This window comes from Podarcis liolepis (assembly GCF_965112155.1).
Source record: "Podarcis liolepis genome assembly, chromosome: 10".
In the NCBI taxonomy this organism is placed as follows: Eukaryota; Metazoa; Chordata; class Lepidosauria; order Squamata; family Lacertidae; genus Podarcis; species Podarcis liolepis.
Window position 1 is genome coordinate 524673 of NC_139562.1, and position 18765 is coordinate 543437.

Sequence of the window (18765 nt, forward strand, 5' to 3'; positions counted from 1 at the left end):
TGCAGATTAGCATGCACACCTGCTCTCAACATGCAGATCTCAGCTCTCTCAGCTTTCTCTCTCTGCATTTTCTTCTCCAGAGAAGCAGACTTCAGCTTTCCTGCATCTCTGTCCACCAGCCCCGCACTTTCAGCAGCAGCCGGTCCGCTTGTGGACGGCTCTTTCTTGCTTACGTCCCACAAGCCAGTTGCCCAAAACCAGGCTCTCACCCTTCTGACCCAGATTTCCCACGACTGGGTGGTGAGCTCTTCAAGCTGTTCAAACGGAGCTTGAAACACCTCCTGGCCATCTGCCATGTTCTCCCGTTCTCCCAAGGGGCCCCAAGCTGTACTTACAAAACACCAGCTCTTCCGGCTCCTGCTGCGTGGAGAAACGATTTCCGCTGTTCTCAGCTCTGCTACATTCAGCACAGGCAAACCTTTGCGTCTTTCAGCTAGCTGCTTGCCTCAAATTCCGGCCTCCGCAGCATTCAGCCCAGCGTCTTTCAGCTTGCTTGCTTGCTTGCCTCAAAGACAGGCTTCAGCCTCCGTTGCGCAGAACTTCAAAGCTCCCCGACAGCCTCCAGTGACAGCTTTACGATCGGTGATTAAGGTTACCCATAACCTGTAGATGTTTTGATTAGTCCTTGACGTGCTAATTGATTTATAATCCGCAACTAGCTCTTTATGGCAGCTTCGGCAGGTCCGGCACACTTCCTCTGCGCGATCTGCTCCTTCTTTCAGTCAAGCCTCAGCAGAGTAAAACACAGCAGCAAACTGTCACTTAGATTTGATAAACACACAGAGCACAGTAACGTCCATTTACAGCTCTTTATTGCATCATTTTCTCAGAAATTTCCAGGACTCCTCGCAGCCATTATGAACTGCGTCTCTCTCTCTCAACGACCGGAGAGGAACAGACAGGAAAGCTCCTCCCAGCTTCCAAATCTGACGTCAGAATGCTGAGGCATCATGGGAACAACTTAACCTGTTAAGTTCCAACTCCCATAATTTATGCGTTGGGATTCGGCTGCAGAACTGCAGAGTTTACTAAGCACACTTGCTGGGGGAAAGTCTACACTAGCGTCCATCTGGCATACTTCTGGGCAAACATATGCAGGGTTTTATTGCAGGGTCTTCAGTAGTTTAGCCCTAAACTGAGAATTTTGGTTTGCTCCTTGGCGTATTGAGCTCCAAATTGCTGCTTGACTTCTCATGAAGCAAAGCTGCCACAAAGCACACTTGCCTCAAGGAAGACGGAGCTCACACCCACCTAACAATATGCATGCCCTGACGAAGCTAGAAGGTGCTGGGTCCCCCCCACAAAAAAAATAAAAATTATTGGTTTCCTCTTGTAATTTTGTTGTTGTTTAGTCGTTTAGTCCTGTCCGGCTCTTCGTGACTCCGTGGACCAGAGCACGCCAGGCTCTTATAATAAATAAACATAAACACAGAGAAGAACATTACATTTAACACAACTTAACAACAATAAAAATGCAAAAGATAAAAGAATATTTCCCCCCCTTCTTATTCCCTGGTATATTTACATTGCTAGAAGACTTCCTCGACACCTTCCAATCTGAATTTCATCATAACACATATTTAGCAGTTCCCATCATAACACATATATGCATCAATATCCTCTTTCATTACAAACTTCTTATCCTTACTTCCAATTGTAATCCATAATAATCATTATTATTGATCTTTCTCTATCTCTTAGCCTCATCTGTTACTTCTAGGAGTTTCTTAATTTATCTTATCGTTTACCCCACCCCTTGCGAAATCTTCAGCTCCTGCTTTCAATTACAACAAACAAGGCACGGGAGCCCTGCTTTGGGGGGGGGGGGCACAGGAGGGCAACCTGACAGACAGAGCAACTCGGGAGGCAGCCGCTCAAGTGCATCCCCCCCCCCAGCAGCCAACTCTGCCCCCTCACTTGTTGGCTCGCCTGCCTCCGTTCCGCCCCGTCTTCTTCCAAGCCTGCCTCCTCCAGCCGAGAGCGAGGTGGCAAAGCGTGGGCACTGGGGCAGCCTGCCCCCACCGTCACCGCTTTGGTTTGCCTCAATTAAATATCCACACCCCAATTAAATACCCAATCATAATACTTCAATTAAAAAACTAAAAAAACTAAAATAAAAAAGATCAAATTATAGTCCAAATTGTATTTATTAATTTCTTGGGGCTCCCCACGGTCTGGATCTCTGGAGCAGATCTCCACATCTTAGTTCTGCTTCTCCTTGTGCTTTCCATATTTTCCACATTTTGTTTCCATTATTCCACATCTTGATATTTGTTGTTGAGTCGTTTAGTCGTGTCCGACTCTTCGTGACCCCCTGGACCAGAGCACGCCAGGCCCTCCTGTCTTACACTGCCTCCCGCAGTTTGGTCAAACTCATGTTAGTGGCTTCGAGAACACTGTCCCACCATCTCGTCCTCTCTTGTCCCCTTCTCCTTGGGCCCTCCATCTTTCCCAACATCAGGGTCTTTTCCAGGAAGTCTTCTCTTCTCCTGAGGTGGCCAAAGTCTTGGAGCCTCAGCTTCAGGATCTGTCCTTCCAGTGAACACTCAAGATTTTTTTTTGAAAATCAATAAAAATTATTAAAAATAAAATAAAATCCACACCCCAGGATATTTCCCCTATCACCTCTTTTCCACCTGAGCCTCAGCCCCATACCTAAAACCCAGACATCCTCCAGTATGCCAGGATTGTGACTCCTGCCCTCAGGAAACAAAATAGCTCCCCCCCCCAATGCTTAGGTGCCCTGAGGGCTGTGCAGGACCCCCAATCCTTGAAATGAAAAAGGGAGGGGCTAAGGAACCCTGAAGGGAGCAGGCAGGGAGGGGGCTGCACAGGATCCAGAAGCTCCTTCTCGCTGATCCCCCCCCCCATGAAGTTCCTTTAAGACCCCACGTTTCAGGGGGCAGGCTCACCTGCAGCGAAACAAAATGCAGCTGCCCTGGTCGAGTGGAGCCAGGCTGGGGGGCACCGTGGGGACCCTGGAAATGCGCCCCTAGAAGAAATGCGCCTCCCCAGTTGGAGGCAGCCCTCCTTCTGAAACACCAAGAGAGTAAACGGGCAGTTCTCTGAATGGAGAGGAGCAGAAAGCGGAGTCCCCTCAAGATCAGTATTGGGACTTGTGGCTTTTCAACTTCTTCATAAATGACCTAGACTTAGGAGGGAGCAGGGAGGGGGCAAAGTTTGCTGATGGCAGTAAATGTCCTGGGGTACATGAGTGAACGTGGGGCCCCCAGGAGACTTCCCTAGTATCTGCAGCCCCTCCTTCTCTCTCTTGAAATTAGGCTTGGGGGGAAATCCAACATTCAATTTCAGTATTCCAAGTTTTCTTCAGAACGAGCATGGCAGGAGGCAGCGATGAAGTTCTGGTGAAGAAGCTGTGCTGGGAGATCATGTGGTGGGGGGGTGAGAGAGTTTGGTGAAAAACAAAGGTACTTTCATCTAAAATTATACTCACTATTGTGAGATGCTTCCTTCTTTCATTATTATAATGTTTTACATATAAACACCAGAACTTCACATATACCTCATGCTTTTAGGAATGATTTCCTGCTGAGTTCATTGCTCAGAGTGGACTCTGAGGGGAAGAAGTCCCACACTCCATACATCTAAATGGGTTCTCCCATGTGAGAGTCCTGGGATGTTCCTTGATCACTCTATTATAAATAAAGCACTTTTTGCAATCTTTTCATTTAAACTGCTTCTCCCCTCTGAGTTTGTTGATGGTTTGAAGGATTTCAACTCTTAAAGTTCTTCCAGTCCATAAGTCTTTTGATTCTGAACTTCCACTAAGAGGAACCTCTATCTACTTTCTTGATATTTGTATGGTTTGTCTTTTGTGTGAGTTTGTTGACAAAAATCAAGGGTTCCACTCTGACTGAAGCTCCTTCCACAGTCCATACCTTTAAATACTTTCTTTCTTTTTTTAAATAAATTTTTATTGGTTTTCCAAACACAAAATAAACACAAACAATATACAATACATAGACATACACACATATAAACATGTATAATTTCATAACCATCTTTTCATAAACCTTACTTCCCGGACTTCCCCATACCTCCCCCTTTCTGCATCCTTGTTTTATATTTCTTCAGCAACTCCTCAGTTAACTAATTATTCAATTCAATTTCTTTTAAATTCTTCTTAAACTTATTGATTACAGCTGCAGTTCTCTGTTTCCCAACCCCTTGACATTTAACACTCCTGAATTTTACACAAGTTCTAAGATATACTTTGAATTTCTTCCAATCTTCTTCCACTGTCTCTTTCCCCTGGTCACGGATTCTGCCAGTCATCTCCGCCAGTCCCATGTAGTCAATCACCTTCGTCTGCCATTCTTCCAGCGTGGGTAGTTCTTGTGTCTTCCAATACTTTGCTAGGAGAATCCTTGCTGCTGTGGTCGCATACATAAAAAACGTCCTATCCTTCCTTCTCACCAATTGGCCGACGATGCCCAGGAGAAAAGCTTCAGGTTTTTTAGGGAAGGTCCATTTAAGAACCTTCTTAATTTCATTATAGATCATTTCCCAGAAAGCTTTTATCCTCGGGCAGGTCCACCAAAGGTGGTAAAAGGTACCTTCAGTCTCATTACATTTCCAGCATTTATTATTGGGCAAATGATAAATTTTTGCAAGCTTGACTGGGGTCATGTACCACCTGTACCTCATTTTCATAATGTTTTCTCTTAAGGCATTACATGCCGTAAATTTAGTACCGGTGGTCCATAACTTTTCCCAGTCAGCGAACATAATTTCATGGCCAATATCTTGTGCCCATTTTATCATAGCTGATTTCACCGTTTCATCTTGTGTATTCCATTTCAACAGCAAGTTATACATTCTCGACAAATTCTTAGTATTGGGTTCTAGCAGTTCTGTTTCTAATTTTGACCTCTCCATCTAGAAGCCTATTTTCCTGTCCTGTTTAAATATCTCATTTATCTGAAGGTAGTGCAACCAGTCTCGTACTTTGGACTTTAATTTCTCATAACTCTGTAATTTAACTTTTTCCCCATCTTGTTCTAAAATTTCACAGTATTTTGGCCATTTAGACTCCATATTAAGTTTTTTCACCTCTTTAGGTTCCATTGGTGACAACCACCTGGGAGTTTTACTTTCCAATAAGTCTTTATACCGCATCCAAACATTGTATAATGCTTTCCTAACAATATGGTTTTTGAAACCTTTATGCAATTTTACCTTATCATACTATATATATGCATGTCAGCCAAATCTATTGTCAAACCTTCCAGATCCAAAATGTCTGTATTCTCAAGAAGCAGCCAATGTTTCAGCCAGCAGAAAGCCACCGATTCATAGTAGAGTCTTAAGTCCGGCAGGGCAAACCCCCCTCTATCTTTTGCATCAGTTAAAATCTTAAATTTTATTCTGGGCTTTTTGCCCTGCCAGACAAATTTAGATATGTCTTTCTGCCACTTCTTGAAACAGTCCATCTTGTCCAAAATCTGCAACGTCTGGAATAAAAACAACATTCTAGGCAATACATTCATCTTGATAACAGCAATTTGGCCTAACAAAGAGAGTCTCAACCTTGACCATATTTCTAGATCTTTCTTTACCTCTGTCCAACATTTTTCATAATTGTCCTTAAATAAGTTCACATTCTTAGATGTTAAGTTTACCCCCAGGTACTTCACTTTTTTCGTTATCACTAAACCTGTTTCACTCTGAAACTTCTCTTTTTCAGTCAATGTTAGATTTTTCTCCAACACTTTCGTTTTCTGTTTGTTCAGTTTAAATCCTGCTACTTGACCAAATATCTCAATTAGTTCTAATACTCTTTTAGTACTAGTACCTGGCTGTTGCAAGGTCAATACTAGATCATCTGCAAATGCCCTTAGCTTGTAATGTCTAGCTCCGACCTGAACTCCTTTAACCAACTGGTCCCCTCTGATCATGTTTAACAAAACCTCCAGGACTGATATAAAAAGTAAAGGGGATATTGGGCATCCCTGTCGTGTACCTTTTTCTATACGTATTTCTTCCGTAACCACATTATTTACAATTAACTTTGCTTTTTGTTTAGAATATATTGCACCTATACCGTTTTCAAAACCTTGGCCTACCCCCATCCCTTGGAGATTTTTCTTCATAAAGCTCCAGCAAATATTATCAAAGGCTTTCTCCGCATCCACAAAAATTAAAACAGCCTTCCTATTAATGTCCACTTCTAACAGTTCCAAAATGTCTATAATGTTCCTCACATTGTCTGACATATGTCTCCCTGGAAGAAAGCCAGTTTGGTCCTTATGAATCTCCCCTACCAGCACTCTCTTCAGTCTTTTTGCCAAAATGTCTGCAAAAATTTTGTAATCCACATTAAGTAGTGATATAGGGCGGTAGTTTTTAACCTGGTTCTTTTCAGTCTCAGTTTTCGGTATAAGTGAAATAAAAGCTTCATTACTACTTTATAGTCTAGATAGTCCATTAAAGTCTCATGCAACCTTTAAATACTTTCTCCCCTGTGTGTCTGCTGATGTTTTCTAAGATTTCCACTCTGAGTGAAGCAGTTACTGTACTCCATACATTGAAATGGTTTCTCCCCTGTGTGTGTCCGTTGATGTGATCTAAGCTTTCCATTATCACCAAAGGTCTTTCTGCACTCCATACATTTATATGGTTTCTCTCCTGTGTGAGTCTGTTGATGTTTCCTAAGGCTTCCATTTTCACTAAATCTCTTTCCACACTTTATACATTTAAATAGTTTCTTACCTATGTGAGTCTGTTGATGTATTCTCAGGTTTCCACTATAACTGAAGCTCTTTCCACACTCCACACATGTAAATGGTTTCTCTCCTGTGTGAGTCCGTTGATCTGATCTAAGGCTTGTATTACAACGGAAACTCTTGCTCTGTAGGGGTACTCTGTAGTCGCTTGGTAGGGGTACTGTTAAACTTGACTTTTTAAACATTACTCTAGCGAACTGCATTTACTGCCCATCAGTGGACAATTTATTATCAGTAAGGTGCTTTGCTCGTCAAGGCATAACTGTGCGTTTCTTAAAGTCAATGTTTGAGTTTTTCGAGGGGAACAAATGTCTATTGTATGCCCGGGAATCTGATGGTTCATATAGACTGTACTTTTGCACCTACTCACAATCGCCTATAAATTGCAGAGCAGCACAGTCAAGCCAGGGGTTGAGGAATGTAAGGCCACATTCCGGGTGTGTCCATGAGGCACACAGAATTCTGGGACATCTGAATTTTGCTGGTGTAATTAAGACAAAGAATATTGTTAATGGTCTCAAATTAAAACCATGTAAATTCTTTATGCAATGTCTATCCTGTTGCAAGAATAAGATTAAGGTTGCACGCAAGGGTAAGTGCTCAGATAGGAAAGTAACTGAGCCATTTGAGCGTGTACATTGTGATTTAGTTGGACCACTCCCACCATCATTAGGAGGTTCTAAGTACTGGCTTACCCTGATAGACCAGTATAGCAGATATTGTTGGATTTATGCAATAGTTGAGAAGTCCCAAGCATTTGAGAAGTACAAAGTTTTTTGCAACTGGGTAAAAACGCACTTTAACAAACCTATTAAGAACCTGTTTTCTGACCGGGGCGGGGAATTTGTTTCTGCGGATTTTGAGAAATTCCTGGAAGCGCAGAAGAAGAAGAAGAAGAAGAAGAAGAGTTTGGATTTGATATCCCGCCTTTCACTCCCCTTCAGGAGTCTCAAAGCGGCTAACAATCTCCTTTCCCTTCCTCCCCCACAACAAACAGTCTGTGAGGTGACTGGGGCTGAGAGACTTTAGAGAAGTGTGACTGGCCCAAGGTCACCCAGCAGCTGCATGTGGAGGAGCGGAGACGCGAACCCGGTTACCCAGATTACGTGACTACCACTCTTAACCACTACACCACACTGACTACAGGGGAGTACTCATGAGTTATCTTGCCCCCGAAGTCCCTGGCAAAATGGGCTTGTGGAGGTTGTGCAGCGTGACCTGCAGGCAGGGGTTAAAACTTATCTGAACGATGCCAATCTGCCCAAAGTCTTTTGGGCTGAAGCACTCAATGCCTTTTGTTATGTTAGAAATCGCAGTTATTCTGGTTTAGATGTCACCCCCTATGAGAAGTTGTTTAAAAAACGCCCTAATCTGAAATACCTACATATTTGGGGTTCAGATGTAATAATGCATTATCCCGCTAAGCAGAAATTGGGTGAGCGTAGTTGTCAGAGCTGCTTGAAGATCCTAGCTCACAGAGGATCACGCTAGCCAGCGGTCATTAAGTAAAAGTCTTTATTGAATTACAGTTTCCATTCTCACGCTGCTGCGCGCAACTCTACGCCTAGTAGCTAGGTCGGCGAAGCTCCGTCTGAGTCTCCGCCCTGTGTGCACCAACTTAATATCCTAGCCTTGCTCCACCTTTTCCTCCTGACTGTCCTCCTCTGGGTCCCTCTACCCCCCGGGGCTTCTTCCTTCCGGGATTCTTCTGACGCTGACCCAGACCCTCCTGTCTCCTTGCGCCGGGCTTTAGGACCTGGCTCTCTTTCGGGGCTGCTTACTGCGCCGCCTTCCTCTGCATTTGAACTTGGCGCGCGCGCCCAACCTTCCACTTTCCTCTCAACCGTTTCTTCGCTCCCCGATGGAGGTGTGGCCATCCCCGACTCATGTCCTCCCTCCTGTGGAGGTGTGGCCACTCCTGACTCATGTCCTCCCTCCTGTGGTGAGCTGCCAGCGCTTCCCCCCTGGCTCCCTTCCTCTTCCCTGCTTCCTGGCGGTGACGCTGGTCCCGATTTCCAGCTGCTCCCCCCTGAGTCCTCTCTGGCTCTGTCTTCCTGGGGTGCCCCCCTAGACTCCCCCCTTGCCCTCGCCACTGGTGCTCCTTTCTGTGAATCCTCTGATTCACTGGAAAGACTAGGAGATCTCGGGTCGTCGTCGTCACTCATCTTTTCTTCTGCCTCCTCCCCTTCGCTCTCTGTTTCCTCCCTTGCCCGTGCTTCTGCTCCTAAACCCCTGACATCCATCCCCCCCTCGAAGCCCCCCATTCCCCCCTCCCCTCCTTCCGGTGCTGGAGCTGGGGGCTGCTGTTGCAAAGGGACGAACGTCGGGTATCGGTCGCTTCCCGTGGCAGGCCTCCATCTGAAGTCTCCCTGGTCTTCCTCCCCGCTCTCGTCGACGACAGTCACCTCCGCTTCCATCTCTGTGCCGCCGTGCTCGAAACCAGGGTCGTCCCCGAAAACGTCCATGTCCGTCTCTCCCTCACTTCCTCCTGTCGGTGTTGCTCGTCCTGGGCCTTCCAGCCACCGTCTGCGCCACTGCTCCTCTGGCCTATCGTCCCACCAATACGAGGGTTCTGATGCAGATCCCGAGGGTGACCCCTCCGGGGAACGGACGTCTTGTGTCGGGTCCTCGTCCGAGTCGAACCCCCGGAAAGTGCTGGCCGAAAGTGTGGGCGTGAAAAGCCAGTCGTCAAAATATTCTGCTGGCATAGGTCTATGGGGAAAGAGGGCATGAAACTCGTCTTTGAGGAGAGGTTCGTCCAAGGCGTAGCCCGGCACCCAGCTGTTCGCACTGGCCGGGGTGCCCTCCTTGGCGAGAAAGTATTCTACCCCCTCTTCCCCCCATCTGGAGTCCAAAATCTCAGTGACTTCGTTGATGCGCTCCTTCTGTGCCACTTCTGCGTGCCCTGTTCTGTCTCTGACCGGACTCGGCGCTGTTCCGGGTTCCTGGAACCTGTGCGGTGCCTTGTAGGGAGTGAGCACCGATCTGTGGAATACCGGATGCATTCTGGAACCCTCCGGAAGTGCCAGTCTGAAAGCTACCGGGTTGACCTGCTCTTCGACTTGGTAGGGCCCCAGTTGCTTATGCCCTAGTTTCTTCTTGGCCAACGACCTGGCCGGCACTGCGTGGGCTGCTAACCAAACCCAGTCTCCCACGTGGAGCTCTTCTCCAACCCTTCTGTGTTTGTCTGCTTGTACCTTGTATGCGTGCTTGGCCAGCTCCAGGTGGCGCCTCAGCTGATCGTGGACCTCCTGCAGCTCCGACGCGAACGCATCTGCTGTCTGCGGCTCCCCCTCCCCCATTCTTTCCAGTCCCGGGAAGGTTCTGGGGTGCCTCCCGTTGTTGGCGAAGAACGGCGTGACCCCCGTGGACACGTGCTTCGTGTTGTTGTAGGCGAACTCGGCAAGCGGTAGGTAATCCACCCACGTCGCAGGCTGTTGATTTGCATAACATCTCAGGTACTGCTGCATGATGGCATTGACCCGCTCCGCTTGCCCGTTGGTCTGCGGGTGTCTCGCCGACGCCAGGTTGATCTTGACGTTCAGGAAGCCCATCAGCTTCTGCCAGAAATTCGAGATGAACTGCCGCCCCCGGTCGGACAGAATAGACCGTGGCAGACCATGAACCTTGAACACGTGGTCTATGAACAGTTTGGCGGTTTGCTCCGCCGTGGCCACCTTCGCACACGGAATGAAATGCGCCATCTTGGAAAACAGGTCCACCACCACCAGCACTGCCGTCTTGCCCCTTGAGCTGGGCAGATCCGTGACAAAGTCCAGAGCCACCCTTTCCCAAGGTTCGACCGGAGTTTGCAGCGGTTCCAACAGTCCGGCCGGCGGTTTGTGCACTGGTTTGGCCCTCTGGCAGGTGTCGCACCTCGCCACGTAGTCTGCGACCTCCCCTCTCATTCCAGGCCACCAGAAATCCCTGGCTACTAATTCCACCGTCTTCTCCTTGCCAAAGTGCCCGGCCGTGGGCGCGTCGTGCAGCTGCTGCAGCACCTTGGCTCGAAGTTCGTCTCCCGGCACGTAGATGGCCCCTTTTCGGATGAGCAATCCATCTCGTAGCCGGAAACCGTCGGCCGCTGCCTTGCCCCTTTGCACCTCTGCCATCTTTGCTTGTGCGAAGGAGTCCTCCTGCAACGCACGTCGCACCGCCTCTAGGTCCACGGTCGCCGCGGCGCACGCCCACACTGCTGGTGCGAAGATGTGCATGGCGGCCGCTGGCGTTGCGTCCTCCAGATACTGTGGCTTACGGGAGAGAGCGTCTGCCATGATGTTGGTGTCCCCCGGGACATACTCTATTCAGAAGTCGAAGTTTGCAAAGAACTCAGCCCAACGTATCTGCCTCTGGTTCAGGAACTGTGCCGTGCGCCAGTGCTCTAGATTCTTGTGGTCCGTGCAAACCTGCACCGTGTGCTTGGCGCCGATCAGAAAGTGCCTCCACGCCTTGAACGCTGCGTGAATGGCCAGCAACTCCCTGTCCCAGATGGTGTAGTTCTGTTCGGACTTGCTGAGCTTCCTGGAGTAAAACGCTCCCGGTCGCCACACCCCCTGCGGGTCTTGCTGCAACAGGACCGCCCCCACGGCTCTGTCCGAGGCGTCTGTCTCCACCCTCATCGGCTTGCTGGGGTTGACATGAAGCAGCTGCTCTTCCGACGCGAAGAGACGCTTGAGTGCCTGAAAGGACTGCTCCGCCTGCGCTGTCCAAACGAACTTCTTCTTCTTGGAGCTAAGCGTGTCAGTGATGGCCGCTGTCTGCATCGCGAAGCCCTTGATAAACTTGCGATAGAAGTTCGCAAAGCCGACAAACCGTTGTACCTCCTTCCGGTTGCGCGGACTCTTCCAATCCAACACCGCTCGAACCTTGGCGCTGTCCATGGCGAGCCCCTTGTCAGACAGCTTGTAGCCCAGAAAATCCACCTCCGGCACGTCAAATTGACACTTCTCCAGCTTGGCGTAGAGCCTATGTTGCTTTAGCCTGCTCAGCACTTCCTTGACGTGTCCGTCATGCTCCTGCTGCGACTCCGAAAAGATCAGGATGTCATCTAAGAAACAGACGCACGTCTTGTAGAGAAGTCCCGCCAACACGTGATGCATAAACGCTTGAAAAACGTGGGAGCCATTTTGCAATCCAAAAGGCATAACTCTATATTCGTAGGTCCCCAGTGGCGTGAACATGGCTGTCTTCCACTCATCTCCTTCCCGCATGCGAATGAGGTTGTACGCCCCCCGCAGGTCCAACTTGGTGAACACTCTGCCCTTCCGTACCTTTGCGAGGAGGTCGTCAATACGGGGCATGGGGAAGTCCGATGGCCTAGTCAGACTGTTCAAAATCCTGTAATCCACTACCAGTCTTTTCTGGGGCGTGTCCCGCTTCTTAACAAAGAATACGGGACTGCCCCCCACTGCCCTGGACTCCCGGATGAAGCCGCGTTGCAAATTATGGTCAATGAACTCTTTGAGTTCCTGCAGTTCGTCCTCTGACATGGAATACAGTTTCCCTTTAGGCAGCGCCGCCCCCGGCAGCAGGTCAATTTTGCAGTCATATGGTCTGTGAGGGGGTAGCCTGTCTGCCTCCTTCTCGCAGAAAACTTCCAAAAATTCAGCGTACTTGTGTGGAATCGCTTGCAGCGTGCCTAGCAGCAGCTGTGACTCCTCTTCCTCTCCTTCCTGCCTGGGCACGATGCAGTGTTCAGCACAAAAGGAAGAGCCGAAGGTCAGCTGCCTCTGGTACCAAGCCATCGCTGGGCTGTGCTTGTCCAGCCAACTCATGCCCAATACAATGGGCGTGTCAGATAGTCGAGTGACGTTGAAGCTGATGATTTCTCTGTGATTCCCAAGTCGCATCACCATTGGTGGCGTCTGCTTCACCACTTGCCCCCCGAGCAGCTCCCTGCCATCCACCGTGACAACCTGCAGGGGCAGTGTGGCCGGCAGCAACTGCACAGCGTGCCTGTCGACAAAGTCCTGCCCTATAAAGTCCGCATTGCTGCCTGAGTCAATGGTGATTGGCACGTCCATGGTGATTCCATTGGGCAGTTGGAGAGACGCTGTGAGCCTCACTACTGGTTTGGGCGGGAGGGGGTTCACGGGCTGTAAAATCGCTGGGGACTGCGTCACTAACACGTCTGGCTGGGCCCCAGTGCCTCTTCCTCCAGCCAGACAGCCTCGTTTCCCTGCTGTGGTCCTCCTTGCTGTGTTCATGCAGTTACCATTGCTGAGGCTGCAGTGAGCTTGTGGGGCCTCTGGGGACACTCTTTCGCCATATGCCCTGGCTCCTCACAGACGTAACACTTCCTGTTCCCTCTAGGAGGCTTCGCTTTCACTGCTGCTGGTGCTAGGGCTCTGGTTGCTGACTGAGCCCTTGCACCTCCCACCTCCATAGGTTCGGCTCCTCCTCCTGGCGGAGGCGTGGATTGCGCCCGCGCTGCTTCTCTGGGAAAGAAGGAGGGGCCCCCGGCTGGTTCGCGCCCTCCACGCCCTTCGTCCCTGTTCCACGGACGTCCTTCCAGCCTCACCCCCACTGCCAGTGCCCTCTGAACGACCTCCTGGGTGGTTCGGGGTCTCTCCCCCCTGGCGATCTCATCTTTAATCGAGTTATGCAGCCCCTCCCAAAAGAGGTCTCTTACAGGAGCCGAATCTCTGTCCCATTCCAGGGCACTGACCAAGGCGAAAAAGCGGGCATGGTACTGCCTGACGCTGGCCCTCCCTTGTCTCAGCCCATGCACCTCCTTCCGTGCAAGATCCACGTCAATACTTGATAAAAAACACCCATCCATTGCTTTAATAAAGGCATCTGCATTCTGTAGCGCCGGATCCTTATCTCTCCATAAATTGCGTAGCCATGCTCTCGCATCCCCATGCAGATGGGACATGATGAACCCCACTCTCTCTTGTTCATCTCTAAAGTCTTTATGCAGCAGTTGCAGTGCGCACAGTACGTCGGCTCTAAAGTTGGGATACTGTTGCAGGTTCCCATCGAAGTGAGAGACCAGCCCGCCTGTCCGTCTCGCCAACCCAATGCCCTCCTGCCGGGGTGTCTGCTTTGTCAGCACGTCTAACCTGACCTGGAGATCCCTGCAGGCTGCGGCTGCTTCCTCCTCCCTCTTCCTGGATGCTAGAGCCTCGGCGTTCAGTTGTGCCACCGCGTTTCTGAGTTCCTCTATCTGCTGCTCAGCCGTCATGTCGTCTGCCGTTCGTGAGCTTGCTAGTAGGCACCTGTGTCTCTCCCCTCCTCGAGGCTGTAGATGCCCACAAGTTGAGACGGAGCTTACTGTCAGAGCTGCTTGAAGATCCTAGCTCACAGAGGATCACGCTAGCCAGCGGTCATTAAGTAAAAGTCTTTATTGAATTACAGTTTCCATTCTCACGCTGCTGCGCGCAACTCTACGCCTAGTAGCTAGGTCGGCGAAGCTCCGTCTGAGTCTCCGCCCTGTGTGCACCAACTTAATATCCTAGCCTTGCTCCACCTTTTCCTCCTGACTGTCCTCCTCTGGGTCCCTCTACCCCCCGGGGCTTCTTCCTTCCGGGATTCTTCTGACGCTGACCCAGACCCTCCTGTCTCCTTGCGCCGGGCTTTAGGACCTGGCTCTCTTTCGGGGCTGCTTACTGCGCCGCCTTCCTCTGCATTTGAACTTGGCGCGCGCGCCCAACCTTCCACTTTCCTCTCAACCGTTTCTTCGCTCCCCGATGGAGGTGTGGCCATCCCCGACTCATGTCCTCCCTCCTGTGGAGGTGTGGCCACTCCTGACTCATGTCCTCCCTCCTGTGGTGAGCTGCCAGCGCTTCCCCCCTGGCTCCCTTCCTCTTCCCTGCTTCCTGGCGGTGACGCTGGTCCCGATTTCCAGCTGCTCCCCCCTGAGTCCTCTCTGGCTCTGTCTTCCTGGGGTGCCCCCCTAGACTCCCCCCTTGCCCTCGCCACTGGTGCTCCTTTCTGTGAATCCTCTGATTCACTGGAAAGACTAGGAGATCTCGGGTCGTCGTCGTCACTCATCTTTTCTTCTGCCTCCTCCCCTTCGCTCTCTGTTTCCTCCCTTGCCCGTGCTTCTGCTCCTAAACCCCTGACAGTAGTGTTCAGGGAAAATTAATGTGCTACCAGCAGGGGGCGTACAGAATTTACATACCAGCAACTGGCAAATTTCATATTACCAGAAGCATGATACAAACTGTAAATTGGAATGGAGTTGCTGTTTTCCAAGATACTAATGGTATAGATAATACAGAAGAAGAAGCAGCCGCAGCCGCAGGAAATGGTGCTTCTGAATTAATGGGAAAAGATGAAAAGCCTGTTGAATTTGCTAATTTGTTTGATGATTTAAAGTCACAGGCACCCGAGGGGAGGTTATATTCTCTTGAGTTTTCTGACCGTGGGCTTAGCCCACAGGCATCTCTTCAGCCTGACAATGATGATTTACAACCTGAAACTAGTAGTTCACTTAGTCCCATTAAGTCTGAGGAGTCTGACTCTCCTTCCGGACTGAGGCGTTCAGATAGAAAGAGGCAGAAGCCACAACATTTTGCAGATGAACATTTTAATACTGTGTATGCCAATAAGGCGGTTTTTGAGCCAAAAAGCTACAATGATGTTCAGAATTTACCTAAGCACCAAGCTGCGAATTGGTATAAAGCTATGAACTCTGAGATAGCTTCTTTAAAAGAGCACAACACTTGGACTTCCGGGTTGGCGCGACTGGCTAATGGCAGATTCCCTCCGAGCTCCGGAGGGAATCGGCGTGGCAGGGGACTGGGTCTTGCCGTGCTGGCGACACGGGGACCCTTAAAAACCACGGGCACGGAGCCCGTGGACATAGTGACTCGGCGGGCACCGTAAGCGCCCTTCCGACTCGTGAAAGAGCCTTTTTAAAGGCTTCAGATCGGGTGCCAGGGAGCGGCGTGGTGCTGTGAGTCCTCCGCTCCCCCTGCCGAGCGAAGCCGCATGCCATTCTTCGGTCAGCGCTGACTTCTTCCTGCTAAATTTGGACTTAAAAGCAAGAACATCAACCCGTGAGTAATTTGAAAATTGGATTACAATATTTTCGGTCTTGGATTTGGCACGAGCGGGGGAGCCGAAAAAAAAGGAAGTCCGTCTCCCCCCTATTGTAAACAGTGCAAAGCAAGGACTTATCAACTAAAGTTGTGTGATTGGATAAGGATACTAATTCCACAGATTTAAAACGACTAAGCTAATGTGCTGGAGGACTAGAGTTTACCTTGTTTGAATCAAGTACCACTTTTCTCAAGCCCGGGAGCAACCCGAGTTAAGAGCCTGCTGAGGACATACAGGAATCTTTGACAGCTGTCAAACTAGCTGTCAAAGTTGGAAAAACTGAAAATTGAAACTCTAACTGATTAAATTGCTACAAAATATTGAAAACAAAGAAAGATTGTTACAAACAAATTTGACTTTTGGATCGGAAGGGAAAAGAACACTAAGTAACCAGAATCCCTCTAGAGGGGATCCTTGGACATTACAAGAATGGAGCTAAAATGGGGAATACAGGAAATACGTGCTGGCTTGGAGAAGCTGACTTCTCTCGTGGGAAAATTGTTAGAGATGAATGAGAAAGGCCTTGTTTTGTCTACGAGCCCTTCAAACCCGAAGTTATCTGAAAATACACCAACTGAATTGGAAAGGGATTCATTGTCCAAAACACAGGCAGCTGGACAAGAAAAAGAACCAAAGATTGAGGAGGGAAAGACATCTGCCAAGCAAGAGGAGCTGAAAGAAGGGATGGCTGAGACATCACAGAAGAGAGAAGAGAGACGGAGATCTGCTAAGAAGAAACTCAAATTGACCAAGGTGAAAGTTGGACTATTTGGGACATTTAGATTTATGAAACAGCGCTGGAGCACCATCTTTAAACAAGTAGGTCTCGTTGGAAGAATTATGGTCAGCATGGAGAAAATACCTCTTCGATCCTGGGAGTTAAGTATGAGAGACTTTCAAAGAAATCGGCTGAAAGGGACTGTGAGAGATTTGCGTGCCTCGGACGTAAGATCACCAGGCTAAAAAGATGGACTAAATGTATTTTGGTGAAGGATTGAAACCGGGGAGAGAAGGGTGGGATTTAACAGTCCGAAGGGGGTTTGTATTTTTTTTTTTTTTGCTTTTGCAGTATAAAAATTATAGGTTTTTTATTATTATAAGAATGGGGAATTCGTGGAGGGGAAATAGTGGCAACTTTAGGAAAGGTATCTTTTTTAGTTTTACACTTACATTTTTGGTTTTTTTTCTATATATAGGGTTAAGGTATATATTTTAATAAAATGCTAAGGTATAACAATGAATTAAAGTTCAATTCTACTATAAAGAACTATTTTAATTAAATTAGGGTTAAGTGATTTTAATAAACTAAGTTTCAGGATATTAAGGGGAAAACTTGCTTGAATAAATAATCAGAGCTGGAAAACAATAAGGGGAAACGTGGGGAAGTTCTGAAAAGAAGTTACTGAAAATGTGTGTTAAAAGGTGGAAATTTTCTTTGTTGTTTTTTGTTTTTTCTTCTTCTGGTTTTCTTACTTTTTTCTCATTTTTCTATTTTTTTCTCTGCTTTGTTATGTAACCTTTTGAAAATTTAATAAAGATTATTATAAAAAAATAAAATAAAAGAGCACAACACTTGGTCTCTTGTACCACAAACCCCAGATATGAGACTTATTGATTCAAAATGGGTTTATAGAGTTAAAATGAATGACAAAAATGAAATTGTAAGGTACAAGGCTAGATTAGTTGCTAGGGGTTTTCAACAAATTCCAGGCGAAGATTATGATTTGTGTTATTCACCAAGTGTAAAATATGAAACAGTTAAGCTTTTGTTAAAAGATGCATCACAACGTGGACATTCTGTTTATCACCTAGATATAAAAACTGCACATTTGTTTGCAGATTTAAAAGAACAAATTTTTATGCGTGTTCCTGAAGGCATAGATGCCGCTGAAGGTTTGGTATGCAAATTAAATAAATCCCTTTATGGTCTGCACCAAAGTGGAAGGAATTGGCACCAAACTTTAGCAAAAGAATTGCTGGATATTGGTTTTTCAAAAGGAAAGGCAGACAATTGTGTGTTTAAAAGGAAAGGGCAAACTCTGTAGCAAAAATATGTGTGTATGTAGATGACGTGTTAATTTCTACAAAAACTAAACAGGAATATGAACAGGTAGTAACACAGTTACAGAAGAAATTTGATGTGGTGGAATTAAAGGTAAAGGTAAAGGTACCCCTGCCCATACCGGCCAGTCTTGACAGACTCTGGGGTTGTGCGCCCATCTCACTCAAGAGGCCGGGGGCCAGCGCTGTCCGGAGACATTTCCGGGTCACGTGGCCAGCGTGACAAAGCTGCATCTGGCGAGCCAGCGCAGCACACGGAAACGCCGTTTACCTTCCCGCCAGTAAGCGGTCCCTATTTATGTACTTGCACCCAGAGGTGCTTTCGAACTGCTAGGTTGGCAGGCGCTGGGACTGAGCAATGGGAGCGCACCCCGCCGCGGGGATTCGAACCGCCGACCTTTCGATCGGCAAGTCCTAGGCGCTGAGGCTTTTACCCACAGCGCCACGCGCGTCCCTCAGTGGTGGAATTAGGCATAGCTAAAATTTACTTATCCATGCAAATTGAGAAAGGCAAAAATGGATCTTTCCTGGTTCATCAAACTGCAAAAATTGATGACCTTGTTGAAATGCTATGTTTAGAAAATGCAAATGGGGAGCAAACGCCTATGGTGTGTGGTTTCACCTTTACAGGTGAAGATAAGCCATTTCCTAACAAAACTCTGTATCGTTCTGCTATAGGCAAGCTAAATTTTATTCAAAGAATCTCAAGACCAGATATAACTTATGCTTTTCACTTTCTGGCAAAATTTGTGGAAAAGCCCACTACGCAATGTTTCTCTGCTCTTAAGAGAGTGGTGATGTACCTTAAACATACCAAACATTATAGGTTGCAGTTTACATCAAGTATTGACAAAGGTTTTGAAATTTTCTGCGATGCATCTCATGCAGTGGTACAAAATAATTGCAGGGA

At 48.0% G+C, this 18765-nt stretch overlaps 1 protein-coding gene across 1 annotated transcript in view; it reads right to left on the reverse strand.

The window, feature by feature from the left end:
- Positions 1-2130: 2130 nt before the first annotated feature.
- The window catches only part of LOC310686893 (uncharacterized protein), a 66107-nt gene continuing 49472 nt past the window's right edge, over positions 2131-18765 (reverse strand). Inside the window, exons 5-6 of the mRNA XM_083461388.1 lie at positions 6475-6906; positions 2131-3908 (exon numbers count right to left, since the gene is read on the reverse strand). Coding sequence (XP_083317514.1) covers positions 6757-6906 — 150 coding nt within the window. The 3' untranslated portion in view covers positions 2131-3908; positions 6475-6756. The remainder of the gene's footprint in view (positions 3909-6474; positions 6907-18765) is intronic.